Here is an 18,014-nt window from a genome sequence, read left to right as displayed (position 1 = left end):
TTTTGTGATGGTTAAGGGCAGTCAAGTCTGGGGAGAACCAAGGGCTATATCAGTTCCTGGTTCTAAATTTCTTGAATGGGGCATACTTATTTAAGATGGTTAGGAAGGCATTAAAAAAATAAACAGGCATCCTCTACTGACGGGATGAGATCAATATCCTTCCAGGATACTGTTAAGGGATTTTTTAAATCAATAATGACTAATTATGAATACATTTCAATCAGGACTGACTAATCAGAATACTATTATGTTACTGTATAGATGTATACATTTTATTTTAATCCTAGTACTGAATATAATGTGTGTAATTATAATCAAGAATTACAACAATGACTGTCTGTTCCTTGGTAGAAATTAATTAACTTATCGTCAGACTGGCTAGAATGCTTATCTACACAGGGAGGCTTTGGCCTGGTCATAAATTATCTATACTGGTGGGGATCGATGTAGGAAGGCTTGAGAACTATACTGCCATTGTACCGGAGTGGAGGAGGGACGGGACAGTTTGAAACCTAATGACGCCATTTTCAGTTTATAACCTGTTGTAAATTGTATAATTTTCAGTACTCGAGAATAAACGCTAGTGCTTGATTTTGAGACTGGTCTCCGCCCATTTTATGCAAATACATTTCTTACAAATCCTTAGAAATGGGCTGAGTGAATTAATTGAATTGGGTAATAAACATATAGGAATTGAATTCCTCTAACAGATACCCTGGCCAGGTCGATTAAAAAGGTCTGCGCGCTGAAGTGTTTCAGGGAGCGTTTGACAGTGATGAGTGGAGGTTGTTTGACCTCTGACCCATTACGGATGCAGGCAATGAGGCAGTGATCGCTGAGATCTTGGTTGAAGACAGCAGAGGTGTAAGAGGGCAAGTTGGTTAGGATGATATCTATGAGGGTGCCCGTGTTTACGGCTTTGGGGAAGTACCTGGTAGATTCATTGATAATTTGTGTGAGATTGAGGGCATCAAGCAGCACGAGCTCTGAAGATAGATGGGGGGCAATCAGTTCACATATGGTGTCCAGAGCACAGCTGGGGGCAGAGGGTTGTCTATAGCAGGCGGCAAGGTGAGAGACTTGTTATTAGAGAGGTAGATTTTTAAAAGTAGAAGTTCAAATTGTTTGGGTACAGACCTGGATAGTAGGACAGAACTCTGCAGGCTATCTTTGCAGTAGATTGCAACACCGCCCCCTTTGGCAGTTCTATCATGTCTGAAAATGTTGTAGTTGGGGATAAAAATGTCAGAATTATTGGTGGTCTTCTAAGTTGTAACAGGCCTCATTCAGCAGTCTGAATTAACCTAGAGACACCAAAAGATCCATGTTTAGAGAAGCTTGGAGATTATTCCACAAGTAAGGGGCAAAGAGCTGATTTACTGAACTCTGTACAGACCAAAGGAATTTCCAGAGTTAGCAATCCCTGAGACTGTATGATAACCCTGACTCATACATCTAATGGTTATTGTAGATGTTAGCTACAGAGGGAGTTTACAGTATGTAAAAAAGCTTTATAAAGGCAAAGAGAGCAACGAATTGACCTACGTGACCTCAAAGAGGGTCAGCCAACTTTATAGAGAATACAGGGATGTGTACTGAACCTGTACCCATAATAAAACAAAGTGCTCCAGGATCAAATGCATCTAAAGGCTTTAATGAAGTGGCAGCTGCATTCATATAGATGATTTTGCAAGAGTCTAGGACCAGTAAGAACATTGATTTAATTATCTGCTTTGTACTATTTTAAGCGAGAGGCCAGACCTATTTCTATAGAAGCCCCTTTTATTTTCAGCATCTTAATTAACTCATCAATATGTTTTTTTAAAAGACAACCTATATACTGATACACCGTACTAGGTAAGTACACTTCAATCAATAGAATAATTTGTGTACTCTGGAAAACATATTAGTTTTCCATGTATTCAATAATAATTTAAGGTCAATAAAGGTTTTCTGGAAAATAATGAAATGCTAATGTAGATCAGATAGAGCCTGATCAGCAGGGCGGGGCAATTGAGTACACAACGGTATCTGCATACAGGTGCAGGTTAAACTTTATATATTTGACAAAACAGTATTAATGAATGAAATAACTGTTTAGACATTAACATAACAAAATCTACATACTAAGAAATGTATATGCAACATTTGATCAATTTCAACCCCCCCCCCTCGGGCAACTTCACGATACATTGGCTATTTTAGTATTCCTTTTATTTTTTAAATATTTTTTTTTACATGAATCTAAAATCTTCAAAACCAAATACAACTGTTTTCATTCCCACATGGCTATATAAACTGAACTCTAGGTTTCATTTGCGTTATGATTTAGAAATCAACGCATCTACCATTCCTCTGCAGACCCTCTCAAGCTCTGTCAGGTTGGATGTGGAGCTTTGCTGAACAGCCATTTTCAGGTCTCTCCAGAGATGTTTGATCAGGTTTAATTCCGGGCTATGGCTGGGCCACTCAATGGTGCCAGGTTTCCTCCAGACGTGACGCTTGCCATTCAATCCAAAGAGTCCCTTCTTGGTTTAATCAGACCAGAGAACCTTGTAATGTGCTTTTTACTGAGGAGAGGCTGCCACCTCTCCACACTACCATAAATCCCTGATTGGTTGAGTGCTGCAGAGATGGAACTCTAGATCTGTCAGAGTGACAAATCGGGTGCTTGATCACCTTCCTGACCAAGGCCCTCCTCCCCAGATTGCTCAGTTTGTCCCGGCGGCCAGCTCTAGGAAGAGTCTTTGTGGTTCCAAAGCTCTTCCATTTATAAACGATGGAGGCCACTGTTCTTAGGGACCTTCAATGCTTCAGACATTTTAGTACACTTCCCCAGATCTCTTAAGCAGGGATTTATCTGACAGTCTCACTGTATACAATACATGCTTACATCTAAAGTACGAACACATGAGGAATGTCTGACAACTCACCCCTTCACAAATGCTCTTATGTAGACCTAAGCTTTTATTTTGAATCAGTAGCAAAGGTAAAAGATAATAAAACCAAAGAATTAACTGAACAGTAGTCTTTTTTACTACGGACTGCACACCACCTGTTCTCAATTAGCAAGCAATGGACATGAAACATTTCAAAGAGACAAGGCATTTTTTAAAAGTCAAATTGTTTATTGATTCCATCACACTAGAGTAGCAAGAGCACCAGCAACTTCCTGGTCTAAAAAGCAGAAATGCAAACAGTGTCAGCAACACAGAATGTTAAGTAACCAATGTCAAAATCAATACTCACCATTAGAGCTTCTAGAGGATGAATCAATTATATTTCCCTGTTGATAGATATATGGTTGGTACAAAGGACTTCAAATTCAGAGAGTAAAGTTCAGAGCAGGTTAAAGTGAACCATTACCTTGCAGAATCCTTCACTAGTGTTGCATATATGCTTGGTGCACCAATGCTAACATAACCGTCCTTGGGAGCATTTCCACTGTCAACAGGCATTGCCTCCCTAGGAGTGTAGCTGACTTGGGAGAAAACAGTTCTGCCATTCTCGTAGTGCGATTTGGAACTGTAGGAAGAGATTGGGATGACACCGGACCGTTCAACGATGCTGGCCTGAGAACTACCAGAGGCATCTTCAGTGCTTTCGTAATGCTTCTGCTGGGGCATCGGCGGCCAGTTCCGTCTGCTGCTGGGGCTCGGCGGCCAGTTCCGTCTGCTGCTGGGGCTCGGCGGCCAGTTCCGTCTGCTGCTGGGGCTCGGCTGGGGCTCGGCCAGTTCCGTCTGCTGCTGGGGCTCGGCGGCCAGTTCCGTCTGCTGCTGGGGCTCGGCGGCCAGTTCCGTCTGCTGCTGGGGCTCGGCGGCCAGTTCCGTCTGCTGCTGGGGCTCGGCGGCCAGTTCCGTCTGCTGCTGGGGCTCGGCGGCCAGTTCCGTCTGCTGCTGGGGCTCGGGGCTCCGTCTGCTGCTGGGGCTCGTTCCGTCTGCTGCTGGGGCTCGGCGGCCAGTTCCGTCTGCTGCTGGGGCTCGGCGGCCAGTTCCGTCTGCTGCTGGGGCTCGCTGCCAGTTCCGTCTGCTGCTGGGGCTCGGCGGCCAGTTCCGTCTGCTGCTGGGGCTCGGCGGCCAGTTCCGTTCTGCTGGGGCTCTTCCGCTGCTGCTGCTGGGGCTCGGCGGCCAGTTCCGTCTGCTGCTGGGGCTCGGCGGCCAGTTCCGTCTGCTGCTGGGGCTCGGCGGCCAGTTCCGTCTGCTGCTGGGGCTCGGCGGCGTTCCGCTGCTGTTCCGTTCCGTCTGCTGCTGGGGCTCGGCGGCCAGTTCCGTCTGCTGCTGGGGCTCTGCTGCTGGGGCTCGGCCAGTTCCGTCTGCTGCTGGGGCTCGGCGGCCAGTTCCGTCTGCTGCTGGGGCTCGGCGGCCAGTTCCGTCTGCTGCTGGGGCTCGGCGGCCAGTTCCGTCTGCTGCTGGGGCTCGGCGGCCAGTTCCGTCTGCTGCTGGGGCTCGGCGGCCAGTTCCGTCTGCTGCTGGGGCTCGGCGGCCAGTTCCGTCTGCTGCTGGGGCTCGGCGGCCAGTTCCGTCTGCTGCTGGGGCTCGGCGGCCAGTTCCGTCTGCTGCTGGGGCTCGGCGGCCAGTTCCGTCTGCTGCTGGGGCTCGGCGGCCAGTTCCGTCTGCTGCTGGGGCTCGGCGGCCAGTTCCGTCTGCTGCTGGGGCTCGGCGGCCAGTTCCGTCTGCTGCTGGGGCTCGGCGGCCAGTTCCGTCTGCTGCTGGGGCTCGGCGGCCAGTTCCGTCTGCTGCTGGGGCTTCCGTCTGCTGCTGGGGCCAGTTCCGTCTGCTGCTGGGGCTCGGCCAGGCCTGCTGGGGCTCGGCGGCCAGTTCCGTCTGCTGCTGGGGCTCGGCGGCCAGTTCCGTCTGCTGCTGGGGCTCGGCGGCCAGTTCCGTCTGCTGCTGGGGCTCGGCGGCCAGTTCCGTCTGCTGCTGGGGCTCGGCGGCCAGTTCCGTCTGCTGCTGGGGCTCGGCGGCCAGTTCCGTCTGCTGCTGGGGCTCGGCGGCCAGTTCCGTCTGCTGCTGGGGCTCGGCGGCCAGTTCCGTCTGCTGCTGGGGCTCGGCGGCCAGTTCCGTCTGCTGCTGGGGCTCGGCGGCCAGTTCCGTCTGCTGCTGGGGCTCGGCGGCCAGTTCCGTCTGCTGCTGGGGCTCGGCGGCCAGTTCCGTCTGCTGCTGGGGCTCGGCGTTCCGTCTGCTGCTGGGGCTCGGCGGCCAGTTCCGTCTGCTGCTGGGGCTCGGCGGCCAGTTCCGTCTGCTGCTGGGGCTCGGCGGCCAGTTCCGTCTGCTGCTGGGGCTCGGCGGCCAGTTCCGTCTGCTGCTGGGGCTCGGCGGCCAGTTCCGTCTGCTGCTGGGGCTCGGCGGCCAGTTCCGTCTGCTGCTGGGGCTCGGCGGCCAGTTCCGTCTGCTGCTGGGGCTCGGCGGCCAGTTCCGTCTGCTGCTGGGGCTCGGCGGCCAGTTCCGTCTGCTGCTGGGGCTCGGCGGCCAGTTCCGTCTGCTGCTGGGGCTTTCCGTCTGCTGCTTCCGTCTGCTGCTGGGGCTCGGCGGCCAGTTCCGTCTGCTGCTGGGGCTCGGCGGCCAGTTCCGTCTGCTGCTGGGGCTCGGCGGCCAGTTCCGTCTGCTGCTGGGGCTCGGGGCGGCCAGTTCCGTCTGCTGCTGGGGCTCGGCGGCCAGTTCCGTCTGCTGCTGGGGCTCGGCGGCCAGTTCCGTCTGCTGCTGGGGCTCGGCGGCCAGTTCCGTCTGCTGCTGGGGCTCGGCGGCCAGTTCCGTCTGCTGCTGGGGCTCGGCGGCCAGTTCCGTCTGCTGCTGGGGCTCGGCGGCCAGTTCCGTCTGCTGCTGGGGCTCGGCGGCCAGTTCCGTCTGCTGCTGGGGCTCGGCGGCCAGTTCCGTCTGCTGCTGGGGCTGGTTCCGTCTGCTGCTGGGGCTCGGCCAGTTCCGTCTGCTGCTGGGGCTCGGCGGCCAGTTCCGTCTGCTGCTGCAGAAGGAACTGGCCACCACACGGCCAGTTAGATGGAGTTAGATGGATACCATATGGGCGGAGGATGCTGGAGAATGGCGGCCAGATGATTTCTGTTGGAGCATTTTAGCTCGATACCACATTTGCTGGGGCATGGCGGTCAGCTCCTTCTGTTGAGGTTCAGTGGCCGGTTGCTTCTGCTGCAGGGGCATTTGAGCAGGATGCCACACTTGCTGATGCACGGCGGTCGGTGGTTGCGGCAGAATTTGAGCTTGATGCCACACTTCCTGGGCCACGGCGGTCGGTGGCTCCTGCAGCATATGAGCTGGATGCCACACTTGCTGGGGCACAGCGGTCGGTGGTTGCGGCAGCATTTGAGCTTGATGCCACACTTGCATCTGCTGCAGCATGTGAGCTTGATGCCACACTTGCTGGGGCACAGTGGTCTGTTGCTTCTGCTGCAGGGGCATTTGAGCTGGATGACACACTTGCATCTGCTGCAGCATGTGAGCTTGATGCCACACTTGCTGGGGCACAGCGGTGTGTTGCTTCTGTTGCATTTGAGCTGGATGCCACACTTGCTGGGGCACAGTTGTCGGTTGCGTCTGCGCTTCTGTGGCCGGTTGCTTCTGATGCAGGGGCATTTGATCTGGATACCACACTTGCTGAGGTTGCTGGGACATGGGGGCCAGTTCCTTCCGCAGGATGGCGGCCGGATGTTTGTTGCGCTTGCATTTGAGATTTATAATTGTCTTATCCTAGAGACCGAAGTGATCCTGCATAGAGCCATGTTGCATTAGAATCCAGTGAAGGAGACCAATCACCTAGGTAAAAAATATAAACTGTAAAATGCCAGCCTTTGAAGGTTATGGAACTGCGTAGCTGTTATTTGAAATTAACTCACCTTCTGATGTAGAACACGTTATCCCTCCAATTAGCAGGCAAAGCCAAGAAACTCTTCAGGAAAAATAATATATGTTATAAACATAGCTACCTGTAACACCTGAAGGACAAGGGAAACAAACTAAATCAATACTTAAAAACATACCTGAAAGCGATTCCAATCATCACAGCCATTTTGCCCTCAAAACCTCACCAGTATTCAGAACTAATGGTAGGCATACATACGTCCTACCAGAATATCCCTTTTACTATATTTGCCAGATGTTTGGTTGCTCCTTTTAAAGGAATCCCAGACCCTTCTAATGTCGTTGGCTAATTAAGGACAGCTGTCAGCCACTGAACTACATTCAATTTCTATTTCCAAATTGACCCCTAAATCCTACACCTTGATCTAAACACAATGATTTAATAGGGATAAGCAATATGGCCACAATTGCATCCAGCCTATCAGAAGGCAAGGTGAAGCAATTAACATATTGCTTTACCCTATCTGATCATTTCAAATGCCCATAAGTGACTAAGTGGTAGGTGTAGGAGCTAGGGGTTGATTTGGAATGCAGACATTTACTCAGGTCTGGTTGATTCTCTAATTTAGATTCTGACAGGTTTGACAGCCCTTACTCTAAAGCACGTGTCAAACTCATTACACGGAGGGCCGAGTGTTTGCGGATTTTCACTCCTTCCTTGTACTTGATGGCTGAATTAAGTCCACCAATTACTCCCCTCACCTACAGTAGTTGTCTTGGTCTTAAATGAAAGGAAAAAACAAAAACCTACAGACACTAGGCCCTCCATGGAATGAGTTTGACACCCCTGCTCTAAAGTAGGAAACACATTTTGTCTTGGCACTTGATTGGTTTAAATTATTGCTTGTACAAAATTCACTTGGTTCATTTGAAGATTAGAGGCTGAATGAGCAGTTAGGCACCATTATTTAACACATGCCTTCTTTAAAACCGTGTGTTTCATTCAGCATAGCAACATTAGATGGATAACAGTTTCATTTGCACAAATTGCCAACATCTTAGGCAAATTCTGATTTCAGACAGACGCCAATTAATAAACACTCACGTTATGCTTTTGATGATCTGAGTCTTTAATTTTTCAGAGGCAAACATACAGTAGGGCTCGTTTGAGTGGTGAGTGGTAAGACCTTACCACTCAAACGAGCCCTACTGTATGTTTGCCTCTGAAAAATTAAAGACTCAGATCATCAAAAGCAACTGACTGTAGACCAAAGTCAAGAAGTAAAGTCAGGAGAGGTGCATCTGCGACAACCGAAAGTCGGATACTAACTTCATTTTCCAACAGCAAGGCTCAGATCACCATGGCAGTGTTGCCATTGTTTATAAAAGGTTTCCTTTATAATGTAAAAACAAAAACATGTCTCCAACACCCACTCACAGACTGAAATAATTTGTGTGTACTTTATTAAATTAATAAATGAGAGCCTCAATCACATCATTCATTTATGCACTGTAGGCTACACGTGAATTTTAGCAAGTTGGTTCCTGTTTCAGTCATGTTTTTGGTGAAATTTGCATGGGTCAAACAAAAACCCTAATGATTGGTTGACAATAGAGCCGCCCACAATGCAGGTGATGGATGCAGGAGGAAGTTGGTGAAGAGCAACTGCAGAAACTTGGAGTCAAATCTTCATGGCCTTTGATCACATGATTTTTGTCAAGTTCATGCAATCGACATATAGACCGACGTCCGAAATGTTTTAGCCTAGGATGCAACACACTTTGAAAAGAGGTGACCAACAATTGTCACTGACTTGACAACGGTGATCCCTTAGAAGGTGCCCACTATCTCCATAAAATGTCTCCCTCATGTGGATGAAATAAAACACAAGACAACAACCCATCACATCATCCTCTCAGCATCTACCCTCTTTTGTGGACACTTTTTTCCAATGTTGTCTCAACTTTAATTGCAGTACACATCCACAAACACAGACACTCAAATGCAGCTGTTTAGATACTGTATCTATGTATATATCTCCAGCCCTTTCAAACTTAACATCTGCCAAATAGTGGTTTCCCTTTTCCGTCTGATGTTTCCACTTGGCACTCCATCCCTACTAATTATCCTTGATTCCAAGTCTTAGCCTTGAAACTTCCCATCCACTTTTTAAGGAATTTATTTGGATCAACCATTCAACTTGTCTTTCTCTTTGGAGTGTGTTGTTTTCTTCTCCTGTTTCTTTCAGCGCAGCAGGCAGACAATCTGTTCTTTTTTCTGGTCTTTTATATTCGCCCCAAGTGATCCAATCCTTCTTTACTTTATTGTACGGCCCTTAATGTCTAGAAATCTGCACTCACTCCCTGCTTCCACTGCTGTACGCTGGCAAACAGTGACTGGCTCTTTCATGTACAGTTGAAGTCAGAAGTTTACGTACACTTAGTCATTAAAACTTGTTTTTCAACCACCACAAATTTAGGACATCTACTTTGTGCCATAAGTCATTTTTCCAACAATTGTTTACAGACAGATTATTTCACTTATAATTAATTGTATCACAATTCCAGTGGGTCAGAAGTTTACATACACTAAGTTGACTGTGCCTTTAAACAGCTTGGAAAATTCCAGAAAATTATGTCATGGCATTAGAAGCTTCTGATGGGCTAATTGACATAATTTGATTCAATTGAAGGTGTACCGGTGGATGTATTTCAAGGCCTACCTTCAAACTCAGTGCTTCTTTGCTTTACATCATGGTAAAATCAAAAGAAATCAGCCAAGACCTCAGAAAAAAACATTGTAGACCTCCAGAAGTCTCGTTCATCCTTGGGAGCAATTTCCAAACACCTGAAGGTACCGCATTCATCTGTACAAACAATTGTACGCAAGAATAAACACCATGGGACGACACAGCCGCCATACCGCTCAGGGAGGAGACGCGTTCTGTCTCCTAGAGATGAACGTACTTTGGTGCGTGTGAAGATGCTGGAGGAAACAGGTACCAAAGTATCTATATCCACAGTAAAAACGAGTCCTATATCAACATAACCTGAAAGGCTGCTCAGCAAGGAATAAGCAACTGCTCCAAAACCGCCATAAAAAAGCCAGACTACGGTTTGCAACTGCACATGGTGACAAAGATCGTACTTTTTGGAGAAATGTCCTCTGGTCTGATGAAACAAAAATATAACTGTTTGGCCATAATGTCCATCGTCATGTTTAGAGGAAAAAGAGGGAGGCTTGCAAGCCGGAGAACACCATCCCAACCATGAAGCATGGGGGTGGCAGCATCATGTTGTGGGGGTGCTTTTCTACAGGAGGGACTGGTGCACAACACAAAATAGATGGCATCATGAAGACGGAAGATTATGTGGATATATTGAAGCAACATCTCAAGACATCAGTCAGGAAGTTAAAGCTTTGTCGCAAATGGGTCTTCCAAATGGACAATGACCCCAAGCATACTTCCAAAGTTGTGGCAAAATGGCTTGAGGACAACAAAGTCAAGGTATTGGAGTGGCCATCACAAAGCCCTGACCTCAATCCTATAGAACATTTGTGGGCAGAACTGAAAAAGCACGTGCGAGCAAGGAGGCCTACAAACCTGACTCAGTTACACCAGTTCTGTCAGAAGGAATGGGCCAAAATTCACCCAACTTATTGTGGGAAGCTTGTGGAAGGCTACCCGAAACATTTGACCCAAGTTAAACAATTTAAATGCAATGCTACCAAATACTAATTGAGTGTATGTAAACTTCTGACCCACTGGGAATCAGATGAAAGAAATAAAAGCTGAAATAAATCATTTTCTCTACTATTATTCTGACATTTCACATTCTTAAAATAAAGTGGTGATCCTAACTGATCTAAAACAGGGATTTTTTACTAGGATTAAATGTCAGGAATTGTGGAGAACTGAGTTTAAATGTATTTGGCTAAGGTGTATGTAAACTTCCGACTTCAACTGTATGTAACGTAATCAGATCTGGGTTCAAATACTACAGTGGGAAGTAAAAGTATGTGAACCCTTTGGAATTACCTGGATTTCTGCATAAATTAGTCATAAAATGTTATCTGATCTTCATCTTAGTCACAACAATAAACAAACAGGGTGTGCTTAAACTAATAACACACAAATTATGTATTTGAACACAGGTGTGCACTTAAATGTAGCATTTGCATGAAAATACACAAATGTATTGTAATATTTTGCATCGTTTTGTTTCTTTGTGATTGGATTTGGAATCTACAACGGTTATTTTTTCAGAAGACAGATTTCAATTCTTCTTTCTCTGTTAGACCCTCCATGCCCTGCCAGTCTTCTGAGGTCAGTTTGTTGTGATTGTAACCATCAGATCAGCGCCAACGCTGACAAACTAGGCTAAAATCTCAGTGGTGAGTAGCCACTGAGCTGTGGTCAACTCACAGATGGCAGACTTTCCCTCACATAAAGACACACCATGCCCACCAGAGCACACACATAGCCTACACACGATTCAGGCAGAAAACAATACTGACTCCAAAACAGACACAATAACACAAAGCTAATTATTTACATTCATTTATTTGTTTATTTTACAACTCAGTTTTAGGAACACGTTCTCCTGCCTGCTTCACCTCCTAAAATGATAGAAAACGTTTTTGAGAAGCAGTATACATACATTAAATGGAGGCCACTCAGTATAATTTATTGCTGCTTTCTACATATTATCAAAGCCACTGAAACTTATACTGCACCATAGATGTGTGTTCAAATAGTATTTGTTTTCTTTCAAATACATTTTTACCTGCTCTTAATTGAGCTTGCCTGGCACAATGGAACCAATAGAATAGTCCAAGAAGTGCAAACCCTGTTCATCTGGCACTCCAGGTAGGCTCAATCAACCCTCAAAGGCATTTGAAAGAGAACCAATACTATTTTGTTATTTGTTTTGACCTCTGACCTTGAGATTGCCTAGTATGAGTGACTGGCAGAACTTCCGCACACGTTCGGTGGAAATCTCTCCCTCGGGCATGAGCCACTTCATATCTGAGTCGCGGTCGTAAATGCCCACGCGGGGAAGGTCACGTGACGTCAGGCCAAAGTAGCCCAGAGATTTCTCATTGGACTTCACCCCGTGTACCAGCACAAACAGGAACTGTGACAAAAAAATTATGGTAATAGTCAGTAGAGCACACTGTAGCAAATACGTTTGGCAACAGAAACTAAAACTAAAATTTTATTGGACGAGACCAATGTCAAAAGTAGTGCACTATATATAATATACAGTACATTGAGATTCTGGGACTCAAAACATCTGACTCCATTGATCCAATTTGCAAATTAAATTCAAGATTAAATTAAATAGTTGAATCAAAAGAACCAATTCCAAATAGGGGATTAGGGACATTATCTCAAGATTTGAATCAAATGGCCGATATAACAGAGGTTTTGTTAAGTCGCTCTTTTCAGGTCCAGTTGCTGCTTGCTTGCTCTCACCTTCCCAACAAATTCTGGGGCCAGAGCTCCTAGTCGGTCCTTGAGCACTTCATAGTCACTACTCCCCCTGTTGATGAAGAGCAGGAGGTGCCCCTTCACCTCAGACTGGAACAGACCCACTGCTGTCTGAGAGGAGAGGAGAGAGACATTGACTGTCTGTAGGTGTAGTCTGGTTATATGACTGAACATGAAAGGCTAACAATACAAAGATGTGCTGGCAAGATGTAATCATAACAAGGCTGGTATAACTGTTAATAGGTGCTGTTGTATAGAGTAGTGTGTAAGGTGTAGATGAACAGTGCTGTGGTCAGTGACTACCACTTGGTTGTACTCGGTGATGTAGCGAAGCTCGTTCATGGTGATAAAGCGAGCAAGGCCGTCCGCCTCCACTTTCTTGGTCTCAGAGAGCTGAAGGTTGTCTTGGTGGTTATCTGCCTGAACACACACGCACATAAATCAACATTTTCAGTTGATATTTTCTTGTAAATTTGTTGTCAAAGTAGTTGTAACGAGAGTCAAGCAGGTGATTTCTGATGGACAAAGTGAAAGGTGTGGTGTAGTGGTTTACTTTTCTGAAGATGGAGATCGTGTCAGACACGATGCCGAGTTTGACCCATGCCTCCTTATTGCTGCACAGAGCCACAGGGATATGCTTCACAGACTTAGCTGCCTCCACAAACTCTTTGTAGCCAAAAGTCTCATCTGAGGGAGTCTGAGAAAGAGAGGGAAAGAGATTGCGAGAGAGAGAAGGGGGGCAGCGAGAGGGGGCAGGCAGAGAGGGAGAGAGAATGTTAGAGTCTGATAACACTCACTACGGTGATATACTATAGAAGTCTGTTTTTGAGATTCAAATTGCCAATTAGCCCATTGAAATAATGTTTTGGTCCCCAGTAGGTACATGGCAGTTCACCATATTTCTCTCTCTCTCTCTCTCTCTCTCTCTCTCTCTCTCTCTCTCTCTCTCTCTCTCTCTCTCTCTCTCTCTCTCTCTCTCTCTCTCTCTCTCCACCCTTCACCCACGCTTTGTTTACACTTGTTTACAGCGACCTCCTCTGTGCCAATTCCTCAGATGCGTCCTCATTTCCTTGCCCTGCGGCCTGCCATCGTCCCCCGCACACTGAGTTTAGCCAAAGGGCTCGGGCCGCCGCTTGACGCTCTGGGACGGCCGCCTACTATCCTCAAGGCAACGCAAGCTAGTCACTTCCTGTGCCAAGTGTGTGGCCAGCCACAGGCTGACAGCAGCTGGGACTGTAGCTACGAACAGTTAACAGGAATGTATGTTTTTTTTTCTCGTCTCAAATCTGAGTTATGGTTTAATTTGACCTCTGTTATATCTGGCTGGCCGCGTCCGGCCGCACGTTAGTGGTGTAGCATCTAGCCAACGATGATAACAATCTGCTGTGGTTTTGTACCATCGTGATGTGTCAACCTTACTCAGGCCTACAGTAGGTTACTGTACAAGTTACATTTCCCTCCCTCCCCTCCCATCCTGCCCTTCCCACACTTGTTTCCTGTCTGACCTCAAAGAACCCGATGACGACCACCTCGGAGGCATCGATGAAGGCCTCGGCTGCAGTGACATCATTCAGGGATGGGAGGGCGCTGTCTGTAGGGAGAGGGAGAGAGGTGGGGGGGGGGGGCTTGATGGAATTCGTTGGACAAGCCCTAACCCAACTACCTACACTAGTTCCATCTCTTTAGAAACACGAAGAGGAAAAATGGATCAATCTGTGGAATGGCTCTCAGAAAGCTAGTCATAGGCTCAATCCCAATGTCAATTTCAGCATACATTTAGAATGAAGCAATGTATTGGGCATATATATATTCTAAGGGGTATACTGGTGTGCATATTAGAACATAGAGGTCAAAAAGATGGAAGAGAACATCACACCATTCAGGAAGGAAACAGGAAATGAAGACTAAAAAGATAGACGTCTAGGAAATCTAAAAACATGTACGTGACCAAAGGCAAAGAGATTCTCACCTTCAGCTGTGACTGAGGCGGCCAGGAGGGAGAGAATCAGAGAGAGCAGCGGTGCCATAACTTTATCGGCAGGCTGTAGACAACGAAGGGCCTCAGAGAAGTTTGTCCGTTTTTGATTCTATGCAGGGCGGTTGAGTTTTAGGCTGGAGTCTGTGTCCGTCTGTCCATGTGTGTCGTGTCCCTCCTTCTGTCCCTCTGTACCTCAGGGTCTGCCACATGGCCGTTTCCTCGTGCTGCTGATTGGTGCCTGTATGAGAACCTGACAGGTGTTATTGATAGGTTAAGTTCAGCGAGTGTTGGACTACGTGTCACCGTGTCAGTTCATGAGTGTGGCTGGGTGGGTGGGTGGGTGGGCGGGCGGGCATACACACGCGTATGACTAAGAATGTACCTGAGGATACACATGCAAAATGTTTTTTTATTTTTTTTTATCCCAAGCAGTCAAATCTGTCACATATTTTCAGCCTATACAGACACCTCACTCAACAAGGATGTATATCTCTAGTATAATCCAGATTGTACGGTACATAAATATCTGTAGTATCTAAATGGTCTAGTCAACTTGAAGTGGGCATATATTTTCTTTATCCCTTTTCCCCCTGCTCATTCTGTAATGTCCTGCTGTTCACCTAAAAAAGACAGCATTATTTTTCTGACAGAGCAATGCCACTTTATAGGAATTCGATTTGTATGCATGCGTGCATGCCGTTGGATGTGGCCCTCCCTCCTGTGGTGACTTGGCCACATTGCACTCTGAATCAGCAGGGTGTGTATACCTACCGGTGGCACTAGTCTGGCTATATTGGTGGCACGTAACAGGCAGCTGTTTGGTCTGACTGACCCTAGAGAATTAGCCAACCAGCTATTTTAGTGTCCAACGGACACGCAACAAACCAAACCTTTATGTAACATGTTTATCTTTGGAAGATGTATTAATGAAGCAGGAGAAGTATTTTAGATTGTTGAATATGTAGTGTGATAAAAAAAATAATAATAAAACGTTTCAATTAAAAGCAATTTGAGGATTCCAGGAGGAAATGTGTGCTGAAAATGAGAGTATTTGTTTAAGGTGTATATATTTTCTATATTATAGCGTCTGAGTACACAAACTACCCAAAGTACAGTACACTACGTGCCATTTAAAATGAACCAATGAGCGGCTTAAAGGATACTCCGTTCAAAAATGATCTTTGGTATTTTTTACATTAGTCCACTGTTGAACTAACTTGCAAAACACATCCTCATGATGATGTGGCAAGTTACAATTATCTTTTTGAAAGTCCTATGTCTTGAATACTTGATCACTGACATTCAAAGCCTTTTGGGACTAATGAAAAAAAGACCAACATTTCGTTTTTGCAGAGATTATTCCATTAAAATGAAAGCAGTTTCCACATTTGAAAAACAATTTGCCCTCTAATACCAGAGTCACCTGTGTCACAGTCCTGCTAGATGTTTCATAAACAGCTTGTAACCAGCTTAAGACTTGTCATAGCGAGGGCAATTTGCCAGGTGTGGACTGTCCTCAATCTAAAGGGAATTCTCCTTGGTTAGCGCAACCCACGGTCCCTGGGACATCCCTACCCCTTACCGTAACCTTCCTTAACCATAACCATTTTTTATGTCAACTTCAGTGGGGTAGGGATATACCGAAGATCCCGGATAGAAAGGACCGATCCTCCTTTAGTGATAGGTTATTGCTGAATGGGATGTCCCACAACTTAAGTGATCCTGTAGAGTTCTCACAACTAGATATGATTTTATGATCTTTTTTACTTGTTTATAATATTGTAAAACAATTTAACATGTACTCTACAAAACAACAAATATATCAAAATGTAGAGTACCCGTCAAAAGTTTAGATACACCCACTCATTCAAGGGCTTTTTATTTTTTATGTTTTACTATTTTGTACATTGTAGAGTAATAGCGAAGGCATCAAAACTATGAAATAACACTTATGGAATCATGTAGTAACCAACAACAACAAAAAAGTGTTAAACAAAACAAACTCAACATCAAGTCTCTATGGTCATTGTTGTTCCTGAAAATAGAAATGGGAGTTCATTTCATATTATCCACGACTGTAACGTGTGTTGCTTGCCACATTCCAAGTGCTTCATGTCCCTCTTACATACTGTCACTTCCTGTATCTACACTCCAGTATAGTAAACATGTAGGTATAATCTGTTGGTTGTGCAATACCTTGCAATGTCAACTGAATGATGAAGGTTGATGACGTCAAGTATCGTGATATGTGTCAATGTTGGCTTAGCTCTCTTTGACAATGTGAACTTGGAAATGTATAGCAAAAGATCCCTCAACATGTCCTAGTTACATTTCATATCAGGTTTCAAGCAGGCCCTTTTTTTTCATCCTCTCTCCAATCAATATAGGAGAAAGTTACATACACATATCCCATGTGGGGCTCCCGATTGGCACAGCGGTCTAAGGTACTGCATCTCACTGCTAGAGGCATCACTATAGACCCTGGTTCGATTCCAGGCTGTATCACAACCCGGCTGTGATTAGGAGTCCCATAGGGCGGTGTACAGTTGGCCCACCGTCGTTAGGGTTTGGCCGGGGTAGGCCGTCATTGTAAATAAGAATTTGTTCTTAACTGACTTGCCTAGTTAAATTAAAAAGTAAATACATGTGAATCTACTGTATGTTGGCCTGTACATGTATATTATTAACAGAGTATTAGTGACAGCGCCATATTAAGCCAATAAGGCTTCTTCTTAAGACCTAAACTCACGAGAGCCTCAAAACGTATGTTGTGTCACAGCATCACTCATGTCCTCAGACGGTCTCCACTCTCTTTGGCATATATATCCCTGTATGATCTCAAATGTATGTACAGCATCTATATCTATCTATGTATCCATAGCTGCATGATCTCATATGTATGCACAGTATCTATATGTATCTATGTTTACAATTGGCTCATTCATCCCCCTCCTCTCCCCTGTAACTATTCCCGAGGCCGTTGCTGTTAATAAGAACGTGTTCTCAGTCAACTTACCTGGTAAAATAACGGATACATTTCGAATTTCAAAAAAAATCTATGTATCCATAGCTGCATGATATCCTTCCCCCAACTGTGTTGACCTCGAACTTCAATTCATCAGCGTTTTGTTCAGAGTTAACACACTCATTGTTCAATGTTTCTGAGAAACTCTACTCCACTTGGCTGATCTCCTCCTCTCTTATTCCCACTTTTTCACTCCTCCTTTTGCCTCTGATGTTATTTCACAGTCTAGGGAATCAAAATGTTTCCTTCCACTACAGTCCCAGAGTAATCTCTAGCTTTTGGAAACAAATGCTTTGTTAAAGAGACTAAGTACATGTAAGGCCTTTGCTGTAAACTGGCCCGGGTGTTTTAAAAAATGCTGTAAAATCTTAACACTGAAATACTGCCAGAAACATTTGGAATGAGAGGAGGAAAACGAGAGAGTTGGAGTGGAGGAAAGACAGAGACAAATGAAAGTTCAATTTCGTGCATCTTCTGATTTTCTTGTCTGAGAGAGAAAGATGAGAAAAGTGAAAGCTGATTCATGGTGACTGAGTTTGAATTTATAAACACCTGTAATCTGAGAAAGAGATGATGACTGGACAGATAGATGGGTGGGTGACGAAAGAGGCACACGTGAGAGCATTAATATGGCCTTATCACTGATACTCTGAGAGAGTTAATAATACACACAGGCTCGGGTGTTCAGTCCCAAGATAGGTTAAGAA

At 45.8% G+C, this 18,014-nt stretch overlaps 2 protein-coding genes and 1 long non-coding RNA gene across 4 annotated transcripts; all 3 read right to left on the bottom strand.

Annotated features, from left to right (window-relative positions):
- Positions 1-3,114: 3,114 nt before the first annotated feature.
- On the bottom strand, positions 3,115-3,614 carry LOC124015243. 2 transcript variants are annotated; one of them, XR_006835125.1, is made up of 3 exons: positions 3,367-3,614; positions 3,250-3,286; positions 3,115-3,177 (listed from the first exon to the last, which is right to left on the bottom strand). It is a non-coding gene; the product is annotated as an uncharacterized LOC124015243 (long non-coding RNA). The 2 variants fall into 2 exon arrangements; XR_006835126.1 differs by having other exon boundaries at positions 3,115-3,286.
- A 1,723-nt stretch (positions 3,615-5,337) lies between these two features.
- On the bottom strand, positions 5,338-7,095 carry LOC124015140 (mediator of RNA polymerase II transcription subunit 15-like). The gene is made up of 4 exons (XM_046330108.1): positions 6,989-7,095; positions 6,845-6,897; positions 5,962-6,764; positions 5,338-5,487 (listed from the first exon to the last, which is right to left on the bottom strand). The coding sequence occupies exon 3, from the start codon at positions 6,621-6,623 to the stop codon at positions 6,000-6,002; it is 624 nt and encodes a 207-aa protein (XP_046186064.1). The 5' UTR covers positions 6,624-6,764; positions 6,845-6,897; positions 6,989-7,095; the 3' UTR covers positions 5,338-5,487; positions 5,962-5,999.
- Positions 7,096-11,355: 4,260 nt separating this feature from the next.
- LOC124016192 (endoplasmic reticulum resident protein 27-like) lies at positions 11,356-14,499 on the bottom strand. The gene is made up of 7 exons (XM_046331729.1): positions 14,274-14,499; positions 13,810-13,895; positions 12,858-13,001; positions 12,608-12,724; positions 12,290-12,415; positions 11,754-11,948; positions 11,356-11,430 (listed from the first exon to the last, which is right to left on the bottom strand). Exons 1-7 carry the CDS (start codon positions 14,329-14,331, stop codon positions 11,386-11,388), a joined length of 771 nt encoding a protein of 256 aa, XP_046187685.1. The 5' UTR covers positions 14,332-14,499; the 3' UTR covers positions 11,356-11,385.
- Between the last annotated feature and the right edge of the window lie 3,515 nt (positions 14,500-18,014).

This window comes from Oncorhynchus gorbuscha, linkage group LG26, assembly GCF_021184085.1.
Source record: "Oncorhynchus gorbuscha isolate QuinsamMale2020 ecotype Even-year linkage group LG26, OgorEven_v1.0, whole genome shotgun sequence".
NCBI classification, from domain to species: Eukaryota; Metazoa; Chordata; class Actinopteri; order Salmoniformes; family Salmonidae; genus Oncorhynchus; species Oncorhynchus gorbuscha.
Note: the sequence above shows the minus strand (reverse complement) of the source record. Positions and strands in the feature narration are given on the sequence as shown.